We start from the raw sequence: 23,866 nt of genomic DNA on the forward strand, positions 1-23,866 counted from the left end.
ACCGCCCCTCGGCGTGTAATCAAAATTATACTTCCTCGGTATAATCCTGAGGGAGTGCTGCACTGCCAGAGGTGATGGCTTTCAGATGAAACATTGAACCATATCTGCCTATTCAGAGAAGAGCCGTAGTGTTCTCCACAGTTTCCTGGTCAATTATTTATCCCTCAATCAACTCTTGAAAATAACTGATTACCTGGCCATTTATTTCATTGCTGTTGGTGGGAGTTTGGCTGCCTATATTATAATGGTATCTACCCTTCAAAGTACTTCAGTGACTATAAAGTACTTTGGGGTATCCTAATTTGTGAGAGGTACTATAGAATGGCAAGTTCTTTCTTTCCTCTTTCCCCCCTCTAGTATTTTTGATGTCTCAGTGAAATTCTGTGAAACCTCTCCTCATAGACTCAGAGAATGTTTACTGCAGGGAAAGAGGCCACGCGGCCCATCGGGTCTGCACATGCTGAGACTGTTGGATGGGCTGGAATGATCTCGCAGGGTGAGAATGGAGAGGACAGTGTGGTTGGCCTGTGGTTTGGCTACTGGCTTGAGCCATGGAGAACTGAGTGGCCCCTTCCAGTGGATCACTTCATTTTCATGTGATTGGCTGCATAGGAATTCCTACTTGGGCTCAATGGAAAGAAGAGGAGCTCACGGATTGTGTACTCTCTATTGGGGCCACTTTAGCTCACTTGGCTGGACAGCTGGTTTGTGATGCAGAGCGAAGCCAGCAGCGCGGATTCAATTCCCGTACTGGCCGAGGTTATTCGTGAAACCCTTCTCTGGGTTTGGTGATCCTCGGGTTAAATCACCATCAGTCAGAACATAGAACATAGAACAATACAGCGCAGTACAGGCCCTTCGGCCCACGATGTTGCACCGAAACAAAAAGCCATCTAACCTACACTATATCAGCTCTCCCCCCTCGAAAGGGAAAGCATCTGGGACTGGCGACTTTACATTATACCTTTTACTTTCTATTGTGAGTTGCCCTCCACCTCACTGTGAGCTAGTGCTTCAGATTAGGTTTCTGCTAGTTGCAATACATGCCATTCTGTAACATCAGATGCATTAACTGGTTACGATACTGACATTCATTGGAAATGACCCGTTAGACAGCGCACAGTTATAATTGAGGCTTTATAGCCTTTTAACAATGTCAGGAACATAATGGACACTACTAGTGGAGATAAATTACTAAGGGAAAGGGACAGGGTTAAGCAGGCCAACATATCCATTCTAATCTAAATCAGTGTGTCAATTTTCATCCCCACAATCCTATTTTCTCCTCACTTCTGACATTTCCAGAACTGACATTTGTTGCCTTGTTTATCCATTGAATGATGCACTTGTTTTTTTTAACATTGGTTTAAAATACAGATTAAACCCTTCACTCTAATTCAGATGCAGCCCAATTGTGCATGAGGACATCCATCTCTCTTTGATACCCAGTGATGGTCACACTGAAATGCCTTCTGTTGAATGTGTCCACTTAAGTGTACTTGAGAATGGATGGGTTTATTGGCACATGGCATTGAAAGTGTGACAGCAACAGATTGCAGGTAAACGTAATATCGGAGAGGTTTCAACCAATCGATTGACCTTGGGATTGCACACACGGAGTTAACACTCCGTGTTCAGCTGAAGTGGGATAGATAATTGTACCAGGATGCAGATGTAATTCTGGCCTCATTTTAAAAGCGTACATGCTGTACGAATATTCATATTTCCATTATAAGTTCCTATTTCCAAATTTATAATTCCAATTACCAATGTAAATTTTTCATTTCACCCAGTGGCAGAGTTTATTTCGTGGGGTTGGCGATTCACAGAACAAAACTTTATTGTCAATTTGCAGTCTAGCGTATGGAACTCCGAACTCAGCCTTCTATAGTCGAACATGTATCTCTATGGTGTGGCCTGAACAATCCTGCTATACTGCACCAAATCAAAATGCTGCCAATCCTCAGCAGATCTGTCCGTATCTGTGAACAGTTAAAGTACTCAGTGTAAATCCTTTATCAGAACTGGAGATGTTACAGATGAATATAACTTGAAAAGGAATACACACATGCACTATTTCTTTCTCTCACACATGTGCACACGAAAACACGCAGAATACTTTTCACTGTACCTCTGTACTCGTGACAATAAACCAATCCAATACAACCTAGATTTACATGGTGCCTTTAACATTTAAAAAAAATTCAAAGTGCTTCACTGGAATGTTATCAAACAAAGTTTGACATTGAGCCTTTGAGTTTTGAGGGCATCATCACAGATATGGGTTAAGGAGGCAGAGAGGAAAAGGAAGGGAATTCCTGAGCAGTTGTAGCGATGGCAGTTGGGACTGCACAACAGATTAGAATTTGGAGAGCTCAGGGACCTCGTAGGCTTGAGAAGGCCTCCAAGGTAGGCAGGAGAAGTTTATGGAGGGGTTTGAAATGACAGATTTCACAGTTCCTAACATGGATCAAAGACAAACAGGTGAATGTTTCAATACTTCAGCGAAAAAAGCAGCATTTGTGTCTCCAGGTTACCGATGCATTCAAAACTTGATTGCTCCCCCTTCCACAACATTCACCACCGACGAACAGTGGCAGCCGTGTGTACCATCTACAAGATGCACTGCAGGAACTCACCAAGGTTCCTTTGGCAGCACCTTCCAAATTCACAACCACTGCCATCTAGAAGGACAAGAGCAGCAGATACCTGGGAACTCCACCACCTGGATGTTCCCCTCCAAGTCACTCACCATCCTGATTTGAAATATATCACCGTTCCTTCACTGTTGCTGGCGTAAAATCCTGGAACTCCCTCCCTAACAGCACAGTGGGTGTACCTGCACCTCCAGGACTGCAGCGGCTCAAGGAGGCAGCTCACCACCACCTTCTGAAGGGCAACTAGGGATTGACAATAAATGCTGGCCTGAACAGCGACGCCCACGTCCCATAAATGATTTTTAAAAAGGAGTGCGCCGTTTAATCCTTGCTGGGACCTGTTTCCTCATTCAATGAGATTGCGATTGATTTGTGATCTAACTCCATGAACCAGCATTTGCCCATGTCTTTCACAGTCCCTTCTGAGACACTTAGCAAATGCCTTCTGGAAGCCTATATAAATAATATTGCTGGATATTCCCCTATCCAATACTATAGTCACCACTTCAAAACTTTTAATCAGGTTTGTGGTGCTGAGCTAACTTTTACACATCCATGCTGACCAGCCATGTTTCGATGTGTTCAATCACTCTGTCTTTAGAACAGACTCTAGAAATTTCCCAAGCTCAGATGTTGGACTAACTGGTCAATAATTCCCTCTCTGAACCGCCTTAAATACAGAATACCATGTGCCTTGGTTTGACTGCAGTAGACTGTCTGAAACAGTTTGTAACCCTTAACTGTGGCGTTGGCTTTCTCCTGAACTGAAGAAGAGGTCGTGGGTCAGTGGGGAAGAGGTCGTGGGTCAGTGGGGAAGAGGTCGTGGGTCAGTGGGGAAGAGGTCGTGGGTCAGTGGGGAAGAGGTCGTGGGTCAGTGGGGAAGAGGTCGTGGGTCAGTGGGGAAGAGGTCGTGGGTCAGTGGGGAAGAGGTCGTGGGTCAGTGGGGAAGAGGTCGTGGGTCAGTGGGGAAGAGGTCGTAGGTCAGTGGGGAAGAGGTCGTGGGTCAGTGAGGAAGGGTCAGATTGAGATGGTGGATGTATTGGTTTTGATCTTGCAAATTCCCTCGATTCCAGAACAAGTTGGAAGGTAGTTTCTATTAACTCCCCGTTATTCAAGAAAGGGAGGAAATCAAAAACAGGCAGCTATAGGCCAGATGTGCTCGAATATTATTAAAGGCATGTTCGCAGAAAATGACAACATTCGGCAGAGTTGAGGGAAATTGTGTTTGGCAAAGCTGTTCGAGATTTGTTTGAAGTTGTCACTAGCAGGTTAAATAAAGAGGAAACCAGTAAATGTAGTTTATTTGGATTTTTGAAAGCATCTGTTTAGGCGCCACACAATTTTGGGGTTCATAGGAATGGGAGCAATATATTGGCATGGATTAAGAACATAAGAACTAGGAGCAGGAGTAGGCCATCTGGCCCCTCGAGCCTGCTCCGCCATTTAATGAGATCATGGCTGATCTTTTGTGGACTCAGCTCCACTTTCCGGCCCGAACACCATGACCCTTAATCCCTTTATTATTCAAAAAACTATCTATCTTTATCTTAAAAACATTTAATGAAGGAGCCTCTACTGCTTCAGTGGGCAAGGAATTCCATAGATTCCCAACTCTTTGGGTGAAGAAGTTACTCCTAAACTCAGTCCTAAATCTACTTCCCCTTATTTTGAGGCTATGCCCCCTAGTTCTGCTTTCACCCGGATTGGTTAACAGACAGAAAATGGTGAATAAAATAAATGGGTAATTTTTGTTGGGCAGGATGTCATTAATAGAGTACTGGAAGATTTAGTTCCTGGGCCTCGGCTACTTACAACCTGGAACAATGCCTTAGACAAAGTATCCAAGATTGTTGGAAATCCAAAGTTATGGAGCAAAGTAAGCTATTAGAGAATGCGCAGAGGATGCAGAGGGATGTAGACTGACAGAGTGGGCGAGATTCTGATAGACGGAATATAATGTGTAGAAATATGAAGTTATCCACAATGGAATAAAAAAATAGAAAAGCAGAATATCTTTAAATGGGAATAGAGTTGGAAATGTTTGTACAAGAATTATGGAAACTTACGTTGGCCTTTATTTCAAATGTCTTGGAGATTAGGAGTGAATACTTTTTTCTGCAAGTATCTAAAGCCTTGGTATGACTAAACCCGGAGCATCGTGTACAGCTTTGGCCACCTTATCATTGGAGGGAGTGCAACAAAGGTTCACGAGAATGATTCCTGCGATGAGAGCATTATGGAGATTGAGTAGACTGGGTTTATATACCCTGGGATTTAGTAGAATGATCAATCATCTCATAGAAACATCTGAAATTCCTACGGGGCTTGACAGGATAGATGGTGGGGGGTTTTCCCCTTGGCTGGGGAGTCTAGGATTTGATGGTCACAGTATCAGAGTAGGGGGTTGACCATTTAGGACGAAGATGAGGAGAAACGGTTGTAGATCTTTGGAATTCTCACATCCAGAGGAATGTGGATGCACAGTTGTTGAGCATATTTTAAGGCAGAGACTGATAGGAGTTTGGATATTGAGACAATTAAGGGATATGGAAAGTGGAGCCATTGCACAGAGGTCCCAATGACCTACCCCTCATGTTCTTCTTTGTAAAACAGCATGTACCATTACAGCAGCTTTTAAGAATTTCTTTTTGAAAGAGCATTATTCTCTGCATGCATCATTGTCCATCTCTTGTTTGCAAAGTTCTGGCTGAGTAATAATCACAAAATGGCCATGCAATGCTTCATGAATTCTGTCTCTACTGTTGAGTGTGCGCACTGCCCTGTTTACATCGAATATTACATGGTGTGTGCAGCACAGCAGCAGCAATTTAACCCTATGCTGCTTATGTTCCACCTGAGCCTCCTCCCCTATTTCATCTAACCCCATCAGGGCATCTTTCTATTTCTTGCTCCCTCGGGTATTTTATCTAATCCCATTCCCCGGAGTAGCGTTGTTTTAATTTGACCTGATAAAAATGCCTCCACAAAATAACAGATGGGAATTTCAGACAAACATTTGCAGTTTATCACATGGTGTCGTTTCAGGACAAAGTGTCAATTCTTCAGTAGGAGCAATGTTCAAACTTACCCTTGCATTTTAATTCAAAACAGGACTGAACAGAAGCAAAGTCTGAAATGAGCCCATTTATACAAATTAACTTCCACAAGAAGCTGCCTTGAAATGCAATCTCGGAAACTCTCTTAAGCAGTGTTATTCTCAAACACATCGACATTCAGAGTTTCATGTTGGAATACTCTGGTGTCTGTAGATTTTATAACTCGGGGTGAGCAGAAAAAGGAAGAGATTACTGCTAAACCCATAAGCTCAATTCCTCTACAAAAGTGCCTTTTCTATATCAAGACTGCCTCCTTTTAAGGTAGACTTCAAATCCAGTAGTAATGCTGGAGGTGAATGAGGTTTTGGGTGGGGGGGGGGGCTCCTGTGCCACACCAGACAATGTTTAACACAATGTTTACCAGCATGGTGCAAACTATTGTCTTAAAAGACAGAAGGTTGCCACCCTGCGGCTGTGCCACCCCATAGCTGCAAACATAATGGCCCCCTCTAAAAGAACAAAATAAAATGTTCAACATCAGGTAAATTAAAAATGTGCCACAGTCCATTACCGTTCCAATATTAAGATTAACTGCAGGGAGAGACTTGAAAAGGAAGCTGCGAGTGGACGTTGAATCCAAGTTGGAAATTTGCTTTGAGGTCAGGGTTGTTGTCATGGGTTTGAGATGCTCACAGTGTTGCCTGGGGAGCAGCTTCCACCAACAAGTAAAATCCAAATGTTCACCTTTCATCATCTATCACCGTGAAACTGGGGGCTGGAGGATGAGGTGTTGAAACTGATAACTCAGCATCTTCCCTCTGCCATCTGTGAAGGAACTTCTAAAGTGACCTCTTTTTGTTCTTTAGGTGGATTCCCTGCGCCATGTTATACACCAGACAGGCGGATACAGTGATGAGATGGCAGTAAGCCAGATGTACACCCCGAGACGTATAGATGTACGGGTCAGCTTTCCTTATTTTAAACCCAAGTTGCTTTACCCCTTTTATGAATTGAAAGTTGCTTGTCATTTTTCATTTCTGGTCATTTCTAGTTAAGGTTGACTCCTCTCAGTCCTCAATGTCACCCTGTTTGCATGTTTCTGAGAATGACCAGGGTGTCCCTAACAGAAGCTTGCAGCCACCAGTGCTTTGCTTTAAGAACATAAGAACTAGGAGCAGGAGTAGGCCACCAGGCCCCTCGAGCCTGCTCCACCATTCAATGAGATCATGGCTGATCTTTTGTGGATTCAGCTCCACTTTCTGGCCCGAACACTTTATTCTTCAAAAAACTATCTATCTTTATCTTAAAAACATTTAATGAAGGAGCCTCAACTGCTTCACTGGGCAAGGAATTCCATAGATTCACAACCCTTTGGGTGAAGAAGTTCCTCCTAAACTCAGTCCTAATAAGCATAAGCTCACTCAAGCAGATATAGCTTGAGTGAAAGTCAGTGGTGTCAGTAATGACTTGGCTTGTGTGCATGTGTGTGTGCGTGCGCGCTGTGTGTGTGTGTGTGTGTGTGTGCACGCTGTGTGTGTGTGCACGCTGTGTGTGTGTGCACGCTGTGTGTGTGTGCACGCTGTGTGTGTGTGCACGCTGTGTGTGTGTGCACGCTGTGTGTGTGTGCACGCTGTGTGTGTGTGCACGCTGTGTGTGTGCACGCTGTGTGTGTGCACGCTGTGTGTGTGCACGCTGTGTGTGTGTGTGCACGCTGTGTGTGTGTGTGCACGCTGTGTGTGTGTGCACGCTGTGTGTGTGAGCGCTGTGTGTGCGCGCGCTGTGTGTGCGCGCGCTGTGTGTGCGCGCGCTGTGTGTGCGCGCGCTGTGTGTGCGCGCGCTGTGTGTGCGCGCGCTGTGTGTGTGCGCGCGCTGTGTGTGTGCGCGCGCTGTGTGTGCGCGCGCTGTGTGTGTGCGCGCGCTGTGTGTGCGCGCGCGCTGTGTGTGCGCGCGCGCTGTGTGTGCGCGCGCGCTGTGTGTGCGCGCGCGCTGTGTGTGCGCGCGCGCTGTGTGTGCGCGCGTGCTGTGTGTGCGTGCATGCGCGCGCTGTGTGTGCGCGCGCGCTGTGTGTGAGTGCGCGCTGTGTGTGCGTGCGCGCTGTGCGCGCTGTGCGCGCTGTGTGTGTGCGTGCGCGCGCTGTGTATGCGCGCGCGGTGTGTGTGCGCGCGCGGTGTGTGTGCGCGCTGTGTGTGCGTGCTGTGCGCGCTGTGTGCGCGCGCGCGCTGTGTGTGCGCGCGCGCTGTGTGCGCGCTGTGTGTGCGCGCGTGCTGTGCGCGTGCGCGCTGTGTGTGAGTGCGCGCTGTGTGTGCGCGCGCGCTGTGTGTGCGTGTTGTGTGCGCGTGCGCGCTGTGTGTGCGTGCGTGCTGTGTGTGCGTGCGTGCTGTGTGTGCGTGCGTGCTGTGTGTGCGTGCGTGCTGTGTGTGCGTGCGTGCTGTGTGTGCGTGCGTGCTGTGTGTGCGTGCGCGCTGTGTGTGCGCGCGCGTGCTGTGTGTGCGTGCGTGCTGTGTGTGCGTGCGTGCTGTGTGTGCGTGCGCGCTGTGTGTGCGTGCGCGCTGTGTGCGTGCGTGCTGTGTGCGCGCTCTGTGTGTGCGTGCGTGCTGTGTGTGCGTGCGTGCTGTGTGTGCGTGCGTGCGTGCTGCGTGCGCGCTGTGTGTGCTGTGTGTGTGTGCGCGAGCGCGTGCTGTGTGCGTGCGTGCTGTGTGTTCGTGCGTGCTGTGCCTGCGCGCGCTGTGTGTGTGTGCGTGCGTGCGTGCTGTGCGTGCGTGCGCGCTGTGCGTGCGTGCGCGCTGTGCGTGCTGTGCGTGCGCGTGCGCGCTGTGTGTGCGTGCGCGCTGTGTGTGTGCGCGTGCTGTGCGGGCTGTGTGTGCCTGCGGGCTGTGTGTGCGTGCTGTGCGCGCTGTGTGTGTGCGCGCGCGCTGTGTGTGCGCGCGCGCTGTGTGTGCGCGCGCGCTGTGTGTGCGCGCGTGCTGTGCGCGTGCGCGCTGTGTGTGAGTGCGCGCTGTGTGTGAGTGCGCGCTGTGTGTGCGCGCGCGCTGTGTGTGCGCGCGCGCTGTGTGTGCGTGCGCGCTGTGCGTGCGTGCGCGCTGTGCGTGCTGTGCGTGCGCGTGCGCGCTGTGTGTGCGTGCGCGCTGTGTGTGTGCGCGTGCTGTGCGGGCTGTGTGTGCCTGCGGGCTGTGTGCGCGTGTGTGCTCTGTGCGCGTGCGTGCTGTGTGTGCGCGCGCGTGCTGTGTTCGCGCGTGCTGTGTGTGCGTGCGCGCTGTGTGTGCGTGCGCGCTGTGTGTGCGCGCGCGCTGTGTGTGCGCGCGCGCTGTGTGTGAGTGCGCGCTGTGTGTGAGTGCGCGCTGTGTGTGCGTGCGTGCTGTGCGCGCTGTGTGTGTGCGTGCGTGCTGTGTGTGCGTGCGTGCTGTGTGTGTGCGCGTGCGCGCTGTGTGTGCGCGTGCGCTGTGCGTGCGTGCTGTGTGTGTGCGCGTGTGCTGTGTGCGCGTGAGCGCTGTGTGCGCGTGCACGCTGTGTGCATGTGCGTGCTGTGTGTGCGAGCGCGTGCTGTGTGCGTGCGTGCTGTGTGTGCGTGCTGTGCCTGCGCGCGCTGTGTGTGCGTGCGTGCTGTGTGTGCGTGCGTGCTGTGTGTGCGTGCGTGCTGTGTGTGCGTGTTGTGTGCGCGTGCGCGCTGTGTGTGCGTGCGTGCTGTGTGTGCGTGCGTGCTGTGTGTGCGTGCGTGCTGTGTGTGCGTGCGTGCTGTGTGTGCGTGCGTGCTGTGTGTGCGTGCGTGCTGTGTGTGCGTGCGCGCTGTGTGTGCGCGCGCGTGCTGTGTGTGCGTGCGTGCTGTGTGTGCGTGCGTGCTGTGTGTGCGTGCGCGCTGTGTGCGTGCGCGCTGTGTGCGTGCGCGCTGTGTGCGTGCGTGCTGTGTGCGTGCGTGCTGTGTGCGCGCTCTGTGTGTGCGTGCGTGCTGTGTGTGCGTGCGTGCTGTGTGTGCGTGCGTGCGTGCTGCGTGCGCGCTGTGTGTGCTGTGTGTGTGTGCGCGAGCGCGTGCTGTGTGCGTGCGTGCTGTGTGTTCGTGCGTGCTGTGCCTGCGCGCGCTGTGTGTGTGTGCGTGCGTGCGTGCTGTGTGTGCGTGCGTGCTGTGTGCGCGTGCGCGCTGTGTGCGCGTGCTCGCTGTGTGCGTGCGTGCTGTGTGTGTGCGTGCGCGCTGTGTGCGCGTGCGTGCTGTGTGTGTGCGCGCGTGCTGTGTGCGTGCGCGCTGTGTGTGCGTGCGGGCTGTGTGTGCCTGCGCGCTGTGTGTGCCTGCGCGCTGTGTGCCTGCGCGCTGTGTGTGCCTGCGCGCTGTGTGTGCCTGCGCGCTGTGTGTGCCTGCGCGCTGTGTGTGCCTGCGCGCTGTGTGTGCGTGCGCGCTGTGTGTGCGTGCGCGCTGTGTGTGCGTGCGCGCTGAGTGCGCGCGTGCTGTGTGTGCGCGCGTGCTGTGTGTGCGCGCTGTGTGTGCGTGCATGCTGTGCGTGCTGTGCGTGCGCGCGTGCTGTGTGTGCGCGCGTGCTGTGTGTGCACGCTGTGTGCGCGTGCATGCTGTGTGCGCGTGCGTGCAGTGTGTGCGCGCGTGCGTGCTGTGTGTGTGCGTGTGTGTGCGTGCGTGCTGTGTGTGTGTCCGTGCGCGCTGTGTGTGCGCGCGTGCTGTGTGTGCGTGCGTGCTGTGTGTGCGTGCGCGCTGTGTGCGCGTGCTGTGTGTGTGCGTGCGCGCTGTGTGCGCGTGCTGTGTGTGTGCGTGCGCGCTGTGTGCGCGTGCGTGCTGTGTGTGTGCGCGCGTGCTGTGTGCGTGCGCGCTGTGTGTGCGTGCGCGCTGTGTGCGCGCTGTGTGTGCCTGCGCGCTGTGTGCCTGCGCGCTGTGTGTGCCTGCGCGCTGTGTGCCTGCGCGCTGTGTGTGCCTGCGCGCTGTGTGTGCCTGCGCGCTGTGTGTGCCTGCGCGCTGTGTGTGCCTGCGCGCTGTGTGTGCCTGCGCGCTGTGTGTGCCTGCGCGCTGTGTGCGCGCGTGCTGTGTGTGCGCGCTGTGTGTGCGTGCGCGCTGTGTGTGCGTGTGCGCTGTGTGTGCGTGCGTGCTGAGTGCGCGCGTGCTGTGTGTGCGCGCGTGCTGTGTGTGCGCGCTGTGTGTGCGTGCATGCTGTGTGTGCTGTGCGTGCGTGCGCGCGTGCTGTGCGTGCGCGCGTGCTGTGCGTGCGCGCTGTGTGCGCGTGCGTGCTGTGTGCGCGTGCGTGCTGTGCGCGCGTGCGTGCTGCGTGCTGTGCGCGCGTGCGTGCTGTGTGTGTGCGCGTGCGTGCTGTGTGTGTGTGCGTGCGTGCTGTGTGTGCGTGCGTGCTGTGTGTGTGTCCGTGCGCGCTGTGTGTGCGCGCGTGCTGTGTGTGCGCGCGTGCTGTGTGTGCGCGCGTGCTGTGTGTGCGCGCGTGCTGTGTGTGCGTGCGTGCTGTGTGTGCGCGCGTGCTGTGTGCGCGTGCGCGCTGTGTGCGCGTGCGTGCTGTGTGTGCGCGTGCGTGCTGTGTGTGTGCGCGTGCGTGCTGTGTGTGCGTGTGTGCGCGTGCGTGCTGTGTGCGCGTGCGTGCTGTGTGCGCGTGTGTGCGCGTGCGTGCTGTGTGCGAGCGCGTGCTGTGCGTGCGTGCTGTGTGTGCGTGCGTGCTGTGTGTGCGTGCGTGCTGTGTGTGTGCGAGCGCGTGCTGTGCGTGCGTGCTGTGTGTGCGTGCGTGCTGTGTGTGCGTGCGTGCTGTGCCTGCGCGCGCTGTGTGTGCGTGCGTGCTGTGTGTGCGTGAGCGCTGTGTGTTCGCGTGCGTGCTGTGTGTGCGCGCGCGTGCTGTGTGTGCGCGTGCGTGCGTGCGTGCTGTGTGTGCGTGCGCGCTGTGTGCGCGCTGTGTGCGCGCTGTGTGCGCGCTGTGTGTGCGCGTGCTGTGTGCGGGCTGTGTGTGCCTGCGCGCTGTGTGTGCCTGCGCGCTGTGTGCACGCGCGCGCTGTGTACGCGCGCGCGCGCTGTGTGCGCGTGCGCGCTCTGTGCGCGTGCGTGCTCTGTGCGCGCGCGTGCTGTGTGTGCGCGCGCGTGCTGTGTTTGCGCGTGCGTGCTGTGTGTGCGTGCGCGCTGTTTGTGCGTGCGCGCTGTGTGTGCGTGCGCGCTGTGTGTGCGTGCGTGCTGTGTGCGTGCGTGCGTGCTGTGTGTGCGCGCGCGCGCGCTGTGTGTGCGTGCGTGCGCGCTGTGTGTGTGTGTGTGTGTGTGCGTGCGCGCTGTGTGTGCGTGCGCGCTGTGTGTGCGTGCGCGCTGTGTGTGTGTGTGTGCGTGCACATGTTAATGAAACTCAAAACCTGCATGTGAAAACCCACCTCCCCAATCTTCACATACAAAATCCCTCTCGTCTTCCTCCAATGTGGAACCATTTCCTCTATTCAGTGCATGCAATATCATTACATCTGATTGCAGCTTCTCCCTCTCAAACTGCAGGGTAAATTCAATCATATTGTGGTCACTGCTCCCTCAGGGTTCCTTCACCTTAAGTTCCCTAATCAAGTCTGCCTCATCACACATCACCAAATCCAGAATTGCCTGTTCCCTAGTCGGCTCTGTCACAAGCTGCTCCAAAAAACATCTCTTAGACATTCCACAAATTCCTTTTCCTGGGATCCACTACCAACCTGATTTTCCCAGTCCACCCGCATATTGAAGTCCCCCATGTGGTGGGATTTGAACCTATGCCCCCAGACCGTTAGGATCACTGGTCCAGTGACATCACCTCTACACCGTCTCCCCCTTAGGAGGTATGAAGCAAATGGGCTGGAAGTAGCAGTTTGCAAACCTCCAGCCTCGTGAAACCTACATGGGAGAAAGCAGTAAGGAAGACTAATAGGTGAAAATAGTCTTTGCTGCTCTGGCGCTGTGGCTTGGATTGTCAGGCACAAGGACTGTTTGTGTGATCCTTTACTCAAACACCAAGCTTGATGCAGTAGCGATTTTTAATTAGCCAGATGTCTTTCGCTTAATGCCTGGAAGCTGCATAACGGTGAAGCTTCATCCCCTGCTCTAAATAAGTGGAATTTGCCACAAAATAATCCTCTTTCAGACCAGTATTCTCTTCTACAAATATGGACACCGATAAAACGAGCAACTCGCAACAAATTGAAAGCATGGGCAAGTTTCAGATATTGTATTCTGACAGTCACCCGCTGAGTGCAGTGCTTCTCGCCAATCAGAAAGCGCTTGGAGAACTGGTGGGCACCGAGGGATCCCAGTCTAAGATTACCCGCATTAATCGGAGGATCCCCGTATTCACCGTAATTTTGTGCAGCCCGCCGGTTTTTTGCCAAGCCCAGGAACAGAGCGACTGGGTGATCCTGTGACTTGTTTCTCCACTATCCGGGTGGCTAAAGATGAGGGTCTTTGGGAAGAATTTTTTTAAATGTAAATTTAAAGTACCCAATTACTTTTTTCCAATGAAGGGGCAATTTAGCGTGGCCAATCCACCTACCCTGCACATCTTTTGGGTTGTGGGGGTGGGACCCACGCAGACGCGGGAAAGGTGTGCGGACTCCACATGGACAGTGACCCCAGGCCAGGATTGAACCCGAGTCCTCGGTGGAGTGAGGCAGCAGTGCTCACCACGCCACCGTGCCACCCTGGGACTTTGAGAAGAATCTATGCCTTCTGATCCTATATCGCTCCTTGCTATCGATTTAACTTCATTCCTCACTAACAATGCAACCATCTGCCTGTCCTTTCGATAGGACACATATCCTTGTATATTTAGATCCCAGCCCTGATCCCCTTGCAGCCACGTCTCTGTGATGCCCACTACATTGTACCGGCCAATTTGAATGTGCGCAACAAGCTCATTTACCTTGTTCCGTATACTGCGCGCATTTAGGTACAACACCCTCAGTCCTGCATTGGCCACCTCCCTTTTCACACTTGTCACCTTTTTTGCTCTGCCTGAGGGTGATGTTGTTCTTTTATTTTGGTTCTCTATTTCCTTCAGGTATTACACCTTCTAAGCTCACATTCTGGTTCCCACCCCCCTGCCATACTAGTTTAAATCCTCCCGAGTGAATTGAGCAAACAGCCCAGCCAGGACATCAGTGCCTCTCCAGTTTAGATGTAACCTGTCCTTGTACAGGTCCCACCTGCCCCGGAAGAGATCCCAATGGTCCAAAAATCTAAAACCCTTCCTCCCATACCACCAGTTGAGCCACGTGTTTAGCTGCACTATCCTCTTATTTCTAGCCTCACTGGCACGTGCCACAGGGAGTAATCCTGAGATTACAACCCTAGAGGTCCTGCTTTTTAGCTTACTGCCTAACTCCCTGAACTCCTTCTGCAGAACCTCATCACTCTTCCTGCGTATGAGATTAGTACCTATGTGTACTACGACCTCTGGCTGTTCACGCTCCTCCTTCAGGACGTCCTGTTTGTTCAGAGACATCCTTGACCCTGGCACCAGGGAGGCAACATACCACCCTGGAGTCTCTTTCGCATCCACAGAAGCACCTATCTGTGCCCTTTATTATAGAGTCCCCTATAACTCTGTGCTACCGTGCGGAGGGCAGCACGGTAGCACAAATGATTAGCACTGTGGCTTCACAGCGCCAGGGTCCCAGGTTCGATTCCCCGCTGGGTCACTGTCTGTGTGGAGTCTGCACGTTCGCCCCGTGTCTGCGTGGGTTTCCTCCGGGTGCTCCGGTTTCCTCCCACAGTCCAAAAACGTGCAGGTGAGGTGGATTGGCCATGATAAATTGCCCTTAGTAACCAAAAAAGGTTAGGAGGGGTTATTGAGTTACGGGGATAGGGTGGAAGTGAGGGCTTAAGTGGGTCGGTGCAAACTCAATGGGCCGAATGGCCTACTACTGCACTGCATGTTCTAAGTTCTAAGAAGAAAACTATCGCTCTCCTGCACTTTGCCCTCCCCTGCTGAGCAACAGAGCCAGTTGTGGTGCCACTGTTCTGGCTGCTGTTGTTATCCCCTCAACAGTATCCAAAACAGTATACCTGTTAGAGAGGGGGACAGCCACAGGGAATTCCTACGTTGACTGCCTGCCCTTTCTAGCGGTCAGCCTGCCTGCACCTTGGGTGTGACCGCATCTCTATAACTCAATCAATCAACTGTCATAGCAGTTGATTGATTGGAGAATTCAACATCAATAGAGCAGGCTCTTATCCTGCTGGTAGACTGAGTTTATCTCACTGTCAGACATAGATAAGAGTCCATTCTTTCTATCAGGGCTTAAGGGATTCTCTTTTACATTTTTCTTTTTTTATGCTGTGGTTGGTTCAATTTAAGGATTTGTTGGTGCTGTGTGGTGTGACAGCTTATCCACACCATGGCCCAGCGGCAGAGGCATATCTCTGGCCAGGCAGCCCTGGGGAAACGTGGTACCTGTGTATAGCCAATAACAGAAACCTCGGGGTGAACTGTGGAGAGGGGCAGAACTGTTTCAAACCGAAAAGCTTTCAGTTGAATGGATGGATGGAATGCCGATTCTATTTGAGAGTTTATGTGAAATGTGAAAGGGAAGCATTGCAAGCTGTTGTAACGATGTCAACCCAGAGGGAGAAGGCTCCAAGGATGGACAGGTGTGACCCTGACTGCTCTTCTTTTTCACAGGCTAATGGCAGCTGGCAGGATGCTACTACCCCATCTTCTGTGACTTCACCCACTGGAGGACCTGGCAGTGTCAACTCCGACACTTCCAACTGAGAGCTGCCAGCAACCATCCACTGCCCACTGGCTTTCATTTCATTCAACCCATAGGAGGAGAAGAATTTGATTCCAACCTGATTTCATTGGAAGGATCATTGGGATTCTTTTTTGGGTAGAAGCTCCCTGCCACCTATTTGTAAATATAGTAGGACAAGTAAAGGTATTTATACATTTTTCACACAATTGAGTGCAGCCAATTACCTCACTGTAAAACCCTTCTAAAACCAATAGAGGAATGCTTCCCGTTTAGGTCACAGTGCTTACACTCTACCTCTGAGCAATATACACTAGACTTACTCTCATAGTTTAGCCATCACCTTATGTTTGTGAGTTTTATCCCATCCCTTCACCCTCTATCAGTGTTGCAATGTGCAAGTTTTAATTCCGCTCCACAGATCAGCTGTATTAGCAAAACTGTTCAATAGACTGATGCATGAAAATAAAACTCAAAGTTATTCCTGCTTTTAAAGTGCCTGCTCCTCGGTGAGCAGACGTTTGTGTTTTGTGTAGGTTGAAGTGACTGCACAAACAGACATTGAATCCTACACTGACCATGTGATTGTTGTAGGGTATCCAGATCTACTCAACTAATGCAGACTGACTTTTTATTTTGCTAATGACGTGTTAGTCTTTAGTGTCTGACTAGAAGTTAGTATTGGTTTTATGGATGTACAGAGCAGCTCTGAATCTGGCCAGCAATCAAAACAACATTTTTCTCAGGGCTGACTTTAAACCATGCTTCCTCTTCAAGCATGGTTGCAGGTGGACAAGATCGGCACCACTGTGTTTACACCATGTGTTTCAGGAAAATATGAAGACACTTGGTTAATATGAAGCACCCTTTGTAAGATCCAAATCTCATTGTGCGAGGATAATGGGACCCCGGTCGCCCTTGTGGAAACTCTCTGTTGGTGAATGGGCTGACTCAGATCTGCTCTACGCTTCCCTGTATGATTTTGATGTTGGAGCAGTGAGGTAGCACTGTGGCTGGGGACAGCTGATCCTTTACTGCACTGTTCTGCAGTGTGAATGTTAACAATGGCCAAAGCCCTTTATTAACTTTTTCTTAAAACGGAAATTCACTATGTAAAGGAAAATAGGAATAATGGATAATAGGTTTTTGTTAGTTATTGTGACCTTATGTACTCTGTAGTTCCATCCCTTAGTCACCCTTCACCAGAAACCTGCTTTTCTGGTGAGCCCGTTAGTAACAGCCTTTTTGTGTAAACTCCTTCTGTGTTTCAAAATTGCCAAGTTACTGGATTGATTTAAATGGGGGGGGGGGGGGAGGGAGAATAATTATTGGACAACTCTTGGAATCACAGTATAGAGTAAAACAGTCCATGGTATCAATGGAGTGGACGGTACGAGACAGAAGCATTTCATCCCGTAGAGATGGGGAAGTCTTCCCGTGTGGTAACAAGAAATTCAATTGAGTTTGAAATGCTGAGAAAGTTTACTTTAGTAAAGTGATGTCGGACTGCAGGAATGGCCTGTACCCAGGACTGGCATTTCCCAATGATTCCATTTCGGATTTTATAAATCATTCAACAGACTGTCAAAAGTAACTTTATATTGAAAGGCAAGATTGGAGTTGTGACATTCCTGAAAATCAGTCCTTTTTGTAGTTGCCTTCTGTGTGCAATTAATGTATATCCAAATCTACACTGCCTGTACCAAAAATCTCCATAACACACAGACGCTCACACAAAAAGTACACATGGTTCAGCTTTACTAACTTTTTTAATCTTCCGTTTCTGCCGTTCTGTCTCGATGGTCGTGGTGTTTGAAATTTTGAAATTTGATGTCATTGTAAAGATTCTAAATCCCAAAGGTAATTTTTACTCTGTGTGCGCAGACTCGGATACTGTAAATGTAAAGATATGACTGATTGAAGTTTCAACTGGACTCTGTCCCAGACAGATTCCCAATCTTTTTTAAAAAAAATATGTGGAAGCTGAGCTTTTCATTTGCTGCACGACCCTTCCTGCCCCCTAAATGTTCTGTCTTTTGCTATGAATGTATTCAGTCCCCATGAAGCTTTCGGCTGCCATTTCTGTGCATTGGTCCAAGGTGATCTGTGCAGATTTTGGATTTGGGAGTTATGGCGCAGGCTGCTGAAGATCACACTGTGGGGGAAAACTTAAACTACAGGACAGCTGAGTGAGAATCGGCAAATCCAGGAACACAAACAAGTCAGTCGCCCCATGAAAAATATCCAGCTTTAAACAAAAATAGTCTCATGAATGTTTTTTTCTTTAATTGCAAGATATTCGTTGGCATCCGTATAATTTTCAGCAAGTGGAAGAGTTGTATGAATCCGATGAGTCTGAAATGTATTAGCCGTTGGACAGGCTGCTGTTGCAGCTGCTATAGCCTCGAGTGATGAATTCCCATCACAGCATTGATCAGTTTAGATCTTGGCATAAGATGCTGCATTAACCCTTTGAGCCACCACCAGTGAATGACTGAGACTCAAATAACAGTTGAACTTACAATCATTCTGGATGTGTTCCACACCCTAACGTTTACAATGTTTCTATCAGTCGTGGTCTTTCTGAACTGTCTGCCGGTTAAGGAAAGGGTCCTACAGTGCTGATCATTTTATTTCACCCTGGAAGAGTGAAGCAGTGTAAATCCCCTATAATCTGAATCAAAGTTCAATTCAAGAGAAATACAAGAGATTTCTGTTTATTCAGATGGAACTTAAAATTCACATTTTTTAAAAAGAAAATGATTTAAATCCTACCATTTAATCTTTGACATTTTTCTACCAACAAAATACAAAAAAAGAAATTGAGGTTGCAACTGAAGCTATTTTGTGCAGGGAATAATTAGCAGGGGGCATTTTCTAAAGGCAGAAGGCTAACTCCACTTGGTCCAGTCGAAGTTTCTTCTTCACATGTAAGATTTCTAGCCCCTGTACAATGCCCCTCTTCGTCCAGCACTTACAAGTTGCATTTTTGATATGTGGGGTGAGGAAGTTAACAATATTTCCAGAGATGTTCTAAATATACCAATCTTAACGATATTCTCAAATTATCCATTTGAAAATTGAATTGGCAATTTTTCCCTCCAGAAATCATTTTTAAAAAGTTTTTCTCCGCATGGAGTCTCAGAGGTACTTGTACCAGCAGTAAAAATATACTGTAAGCTATCGATCATGAATAATTAATTTTACAAAGTCACATTTTAAAAATTGTTAATAGAAATCAGTGTGCTGGCAAGGCAAGTCATGAATTATATTTATGGTTAGTAGACACCAAAACATAGTATCCCAGTATTTAAAATTAAGCTTTCTTTTAAAAGAAAGTTGAGAAACAAAACGAGGTAGCAGCTGGTAACAGGAAATAAAGTAGCATTGTTGAAAAAATAAGAATCAGGCTCCATGAACTCTCAGTAAACCCCGTGTGTTTTCAATGGGAGTAAAACAGTTGCAAACGGGGAGGATCGTACATCTGTTTAAATAGAAGTTATTGTATTAAACTTTTTTTGGATAAAAGAGAAAACTCTAAAAAAGAAAAATGTATAAAATTTGCTTTTAAATCTTTTAGTAACTGTGGGTGTGGTGGGCCTATACTCAGTTACTGGGAGGGATTCATGCCTTGTCAAACCTTTTCTTTCAAAACGCGATACTGTGTAAACGACTTAATAGCAGTTTTGAAAAAACATGTTAAGGAAGAGGTGTATTGCGTTTTTATTTGTATGATTAACACAAAACAGAATAAAACATTTCTTTTGCCACAAACCAAATCTGTTGTGGATTTATGCAGCAGAATTTTTTATCTATCACCTACTTCACATGCTCTGGACCTTGGGCCATGTTTCCAGGGGTAGGGGGAAGGAGCAATTGGTATTTGGGAGTGGAGCCTCATTGGAACAAACACCACTGGAGCCTGCTCCTCTTGCCCATGTTTCACTTTCTGCCAATTCACCTTTCATATTTCGTACACCTTTTATTTCTAACATGAAATAGAGAGTAGGCATAAATAGGCCTTTTTCTGGTTGGCAGGGTGTATCGTGTGGTGTGCCACAGGATCGGTGCTGGATGAAGGGACCAAAGGTGACTAAATTCGCTGACAACACAGATAGGTAGGAAGAGACATAAGGAGGCTACAAAGTGACAGATAGATTGAGTGGGAAAAGATCTGGAAAATGAAGTATAATGTAGTCAAATGTGAAACTGACCATCTTGGCAGAAAAAATAAATAAAAAAGCTTATCTAAATGGTGAGATTGCAGAGCTCTGAGATGGAGGGATGTGTGTGTCTGATTTCGTGAATCACAAGAAAGCTAATGAAATGTTATCATTTATTGTGAGGGGAATTGGATCCAAGAGTAGGGAGGTTATTCTTCAGTTAGACAGGACATTGCTAAGACCACATCTGGAGTATTATGTACAGTATTGGTCTCCTTCTCCAAGGATATAAAAGTATTGGAAACAGTTCAGAGCAGCTTTATTAGCCAAATACCAGGAATGGGTGGGTTGTCTGATGAGAAAAGGTTGGAATTGTATCTACTGGAGTTTAGAAGAGTAAGAGGCAACTTGATTGAAACCTTTAAGATGCTGAGGGGTATTGACAGGGTGGATGTGGAAGAATCTAGAACTCGGGTCACTGTTTAAAAATAATGGGTGGCTCATTTAGAACAGCTAGCAGGAGAAATGTTTTCCGAAGGGCTGAACTCTTTCTCAAGCGGCAGTGGAAGCAGAATCTTTGAATGTTTTTACGAGGGTGAGATAGATTTTTTCCATTAACAAGTGGGTGAAAGGTTGTTGGGGGCAGGATGTGGGATTGACGTTAATCAGATCAGCCATGATTCTATTGACTGGTGGAGCAGGCTAGAGGGGCCGAGTGGCCTACTCCTAATTTGTATGTTCTCTCATGTCTCCTTTTGTATTGTCATAGTTTCTTCTGTTTAACCATTTCACAGGATATTGCATTTTGTGTCCTGCTTCTTTCTCTTCCTCTTTTTGGCTGGGTTGTAATATCTTGCTGCATTGGGAAAGTGGCTGAAATAAACTTATACATTCAGTTGTATCTGAACAGGTTAATACATTCATTGTTACTCGCCAACAAAAATAGAAAGTAAAGGAAAGCTGGTAACAGCAAGATTTATCAAAGTTGTGCGCCGGTCCCTATTAATAGCGCACCAACAGGTTTACTGATTTTAAACTAGGACATTCTCTGTTGCTGACTAAGCACAGAGAGAGGGACTTCCCTGGGGAGATGGAAAACAGCAATTAGTACCCAAGACTGCATTAGAATCGCGGCACTTGCAAATTAATAATATGCAGGTTTTAAGTCAGTTCACCATCACTTTCTTACTGGGATAGACAGAAACCTGGATCAGATTCCCAAGCACCAGCTAATGGCGGCAACGCAGCATTCAAATCTAAATAGATATGCTGAATCCAGCCATGGAATGGAAAAGGTGTTGCACATTTTAAATCATGGAAATAAAATCATTCACTAACAGATTTTTAAAAAATTAAAATGCAAAAGTGTAAGATTCCTCCCCAAAAGGCTAACATGAAAGATAGCTGGCAGCAGTATTATGTTTAAATACTTGCTGAGGTTGTTTGGGGGACGATGAGGAGTTTCTCAGGAACGATGGACACCGAGTGCTGATTTAAACAGTGAGAGTGTGTGCGATAACTAATAAATTGGAACTCCCACTGGCACGAATCATCCAGCAGTGGAAATAAACTTTATTCTTGTACAAACAAACAATGTTTTAAAAAAAATCATTCTTGGGACATAGGGATCTGAGTTTCTAGGCCTTGTCCATAGTTGCACCACAACTCACCAAGGCTGCTTCAATAGCAGCTTCCAAGCCGGTGACCTCTACCAGCAAGACACGTGGGAACACCACTGCCTGCAAGCCATGCACCATCCTGACTTGGAAATATATCAGTTGCTGGGTCAAAATGCTGGATTGCCAGCAACACCCACATCCTGTGTAAGAATAGAAAAGATGGTGGTAATGTCAAACCACCTTGAACTGCTGCAGACAGAACTTTCATATAACTGACTCGCTTAGGATTGAGCCTGAAGTCACCCACCTTACACGATGCATCCCCTCCCCAAGCAACATTTTGTGATCCAGTTGGGAACAACTGAACTTGGGTCAGTCAGTTTTACTGATAAAAGGCTCACTATTTAGATTTTTCTTTAAATTAAAGGAGATTCAAATTCAGAAATGACCAGTGATATCTGAATGTGCATTCTCTGGATTATTAGTCCTGGAATAACCACACTATTTTAGGAGGCTGGATAAAACAGCAGGCAGGAGTAATATTGTGGAAATCACACACTTTATTTAATGTACAATTTACAAACCACATACAAAAAGCTAACAGCAGTTAAGGAACCAACATATGGAATCTGGTAGGTCAACAATTTCCTGTCAATAGAGATGGGGGAACAGAAATGTTGCTACTACCACCAACACATTCATGGCTTTTAAATACTTGAGGGTGGAATCTCTCATTCCTTATGCTGCAGATACTGATTTTCGCAAGCTTCATCCATTAATTCCTAATTTTACAATGTGAGCTCAAACCAAGACTCTGAATATTTCAGTCCAAAATGAGATTGAGTTAATAAACCTTAATCTCATGACAAGATTGTTTTAAAAAATGATTGCTTTTGGAGGCCTGATTCCCTCAGGTTTCTGACCTCCTTGAGCCCTGAAAGTATTGACCCTCAGGCCCCACAGCTCTTTCGTAGTGTGTTCAGCATCTTATCATTCCTTCCACTAAGGCTCTAAGCTGGGGGAAGGATGGGTGGGAGGATGAGGGGGAGCATCACCAGATTCTTCAACCTCAGTACAAAGTGTGACAGCAGTAAAGTCTCAGCTAAGCTCTCGAGCACAGTCCAGGTTCCTACACGGTGCGTCACAGGCATTAAACGTCCAATTCCACAGCCGCCTCCACTCTTCATCACTCCTTCATGACCGTTAGAAATTTCTGGAGCGGACATTCCTCCAGCCCTTTGAATGTTCTGGATGCTGCAAACAAAGGAGAAACTCAATCAGGATTTATTGGTTGTTTTGCTTCACCAACTAGAGTGTGCCAAACAATCTACAAGATTGGCACCCACACTATCTGCCCACTTCACCTCCACTCACTCGAGGCCTCACTGCAGTTGATGAGTAAGCCCTGCTCCCTTTAGGGCAGGAGTTAAATCAGCTCATTCTCTTCTGCTGCAGCAAGACACTCTCTCATTGAAGTGGCTTCTCCAGATAATATCACAATGGGCCTGGAATAGGAATAGAGTAGCTCTCACTTCAAGCTGCATCTCAGAGTGTGGATTTCAACACAGTTAGCAAACGGCAGTGTTCCAGACTCTTACAAAAACCCCTGAACACCGGGACACTCGGACACCATCTTCACGATGGATTGCAATAGTCAAGTCTTTTTAAAAGCAGGGACATCTTATTTATATGATCAGTGTAACACCCCAGATTCTCCATTCATAATATGGATATAAATTATTGACAAGAAATCTGAAGGGTGGGCAGCACGGTGGCGCAGTGGGTTAGCCCTGTTGCCTCACGGCGCCGAGGTCCCAGGTTCGATCCCGGCTCTGGGTCACTGTCGGTGTGGAGCTTGCACATTCTCCCCGTGTCTGCCTGGGTTTCGCCCCCACAACCCAAAAGATGTGCAGGGAAAATGAATTGGGCACTCTAAATTAAAAAAAAAGACACCCGAAGGCCTCAGGCAGCCCAGGACAATTCGAGCTGAACTCCACTCCAGTCAAAGCCCAGACGGTGGGTGGTGTTCTGAAGCTGTTTTGCGAGAAGATGATTAGAAACAGTTTGGATGATTTTGTTCCCTCAACCCTGAGTCCTCCCTGGTCAGGGAATCCGGGGGACATAAGAGTGAGAAAGGGCGACTGGGCGAAAGCTGCTGTGCGTCAGAGCAGGTTTCAGATGCAACCAATTCCACCGTCTGGGCAGGACAGGAGGAAACGGAGAAACTCACCCAGTTCTTCAGATATACTTTGTAGACTCGAGTCCCATTCTTGCCGGTCTCTGGTGATCAGGTTCATGGTGAGTTGCAGCTGGTCCATCTACAAGAAGTCACATTTCAGCTCCAGCTTTTCATGGACGACCAAATACCAAAATCTCAAAAAACATCAAAGACAGCAAGGTACATTGGACTTTAGATCAGAAACGCAACACAGTCTACAGCAACTGATTCAAACCCTTGGCTGCTTAATTTACATCCGCCCAGAAGTCCCTGATTACATTCCTTGGTGTGTTTTATATATAAAGTAAAGCAGTGCGCGGCCTCCAGTTGATCGAGATGTTCGTCCAATTGTCCTTCCCGAGAGGAGGTATGGGAGGGGTACGGGAGGGATATGGGAAGGTAAGTGGGGGGAATGGGAGGGGTGCAGGAAGGTAGGAGGGGGGTGGAATAGGAAGGGGAGGGATGCGGGAGG

The 23,866-nt window shown here is 48.7% G+C and overlaps 2 protein-coding genes across 11 annotated transcripts in view; one reads left to right on the forward strand and one right to left on the reverse strand.

Annotated features, from left to right (window-relative positions):
* pbx4 (pre-B-cell leukemia transcription factor 4) overlaps window positions 1-16,706 on the forward strand; it is a 530,484-nt gene extending 513,778 nt beyond the window's left edge. For 6 of the 8 annotated variants that reach the window (XM_072491215.1, XM_072491221.1, XM_072491217.1 and 3 more), the window contains 2 exons: window positions 6,580-6,669; window positions 15,325-16,706. In XM_072491215.1, the coding sequence (XP_072347316.1) occupies window positions 6,580-6,669; window positions 15,325-15,417 (183 nt within the window). In that variant the 3' untranslated portion in view covers window positions 15,418-16,706. The remainder of the gene's footprint in view (window positions 1-6,579; window positions 6,670-15,324) is intronic. The other 2 variants (XM_072491216.1, XM_072491222.1) reach the window with 1 other exon arrangement.
* A 5,012-nt stretch (window positions 16,707-21,718) lies between these two features.
* dsn1 (DSN1 component of MIS12 kinetochore complex) overlaps window positions 21,719-23,866 on the reverse strand; it is a 37,046-nt gene continuing 34,898 nt past the window's right edge. For all 3 annotated transcript variants that reach the window (XM_072491225.1, XM_072491226.1, XM_072491224.1), the window contains 2 exons: window positions 23,407-23,494; window positions 21,719-22,430 (listed from right to left, as the gene is read on the reverse strand). In XM_072491225.1, coding sequence (XP_072347326.1) covers window positions 22,363-22,430; window positions 23,407-23,494 — 156 coding nt within the window. In that variant the 3' untranslated portion in view covers window positions 21,719-22,362. The remainder of the gene's footprint in view (window positions 22,431-23,406; window positions 23,495-23,866) is intronic.

The sequence above is a fragment of the Scyliorhinus torazame genome, chromosome 27 (assembly GCF_047496885.1).
Source record: "Scyliorhinus torazame isolate Kashiwa2021f chromosome 27, sScyTor2.1, whole genome shotgun sequence".
NCBI lineage: Eukaryota > Metazoa > Chordata > Chondrichthyes > Carcharhiniformes > Scyliorhinidae > Scyliorhinus > Scyliorhinus torazame.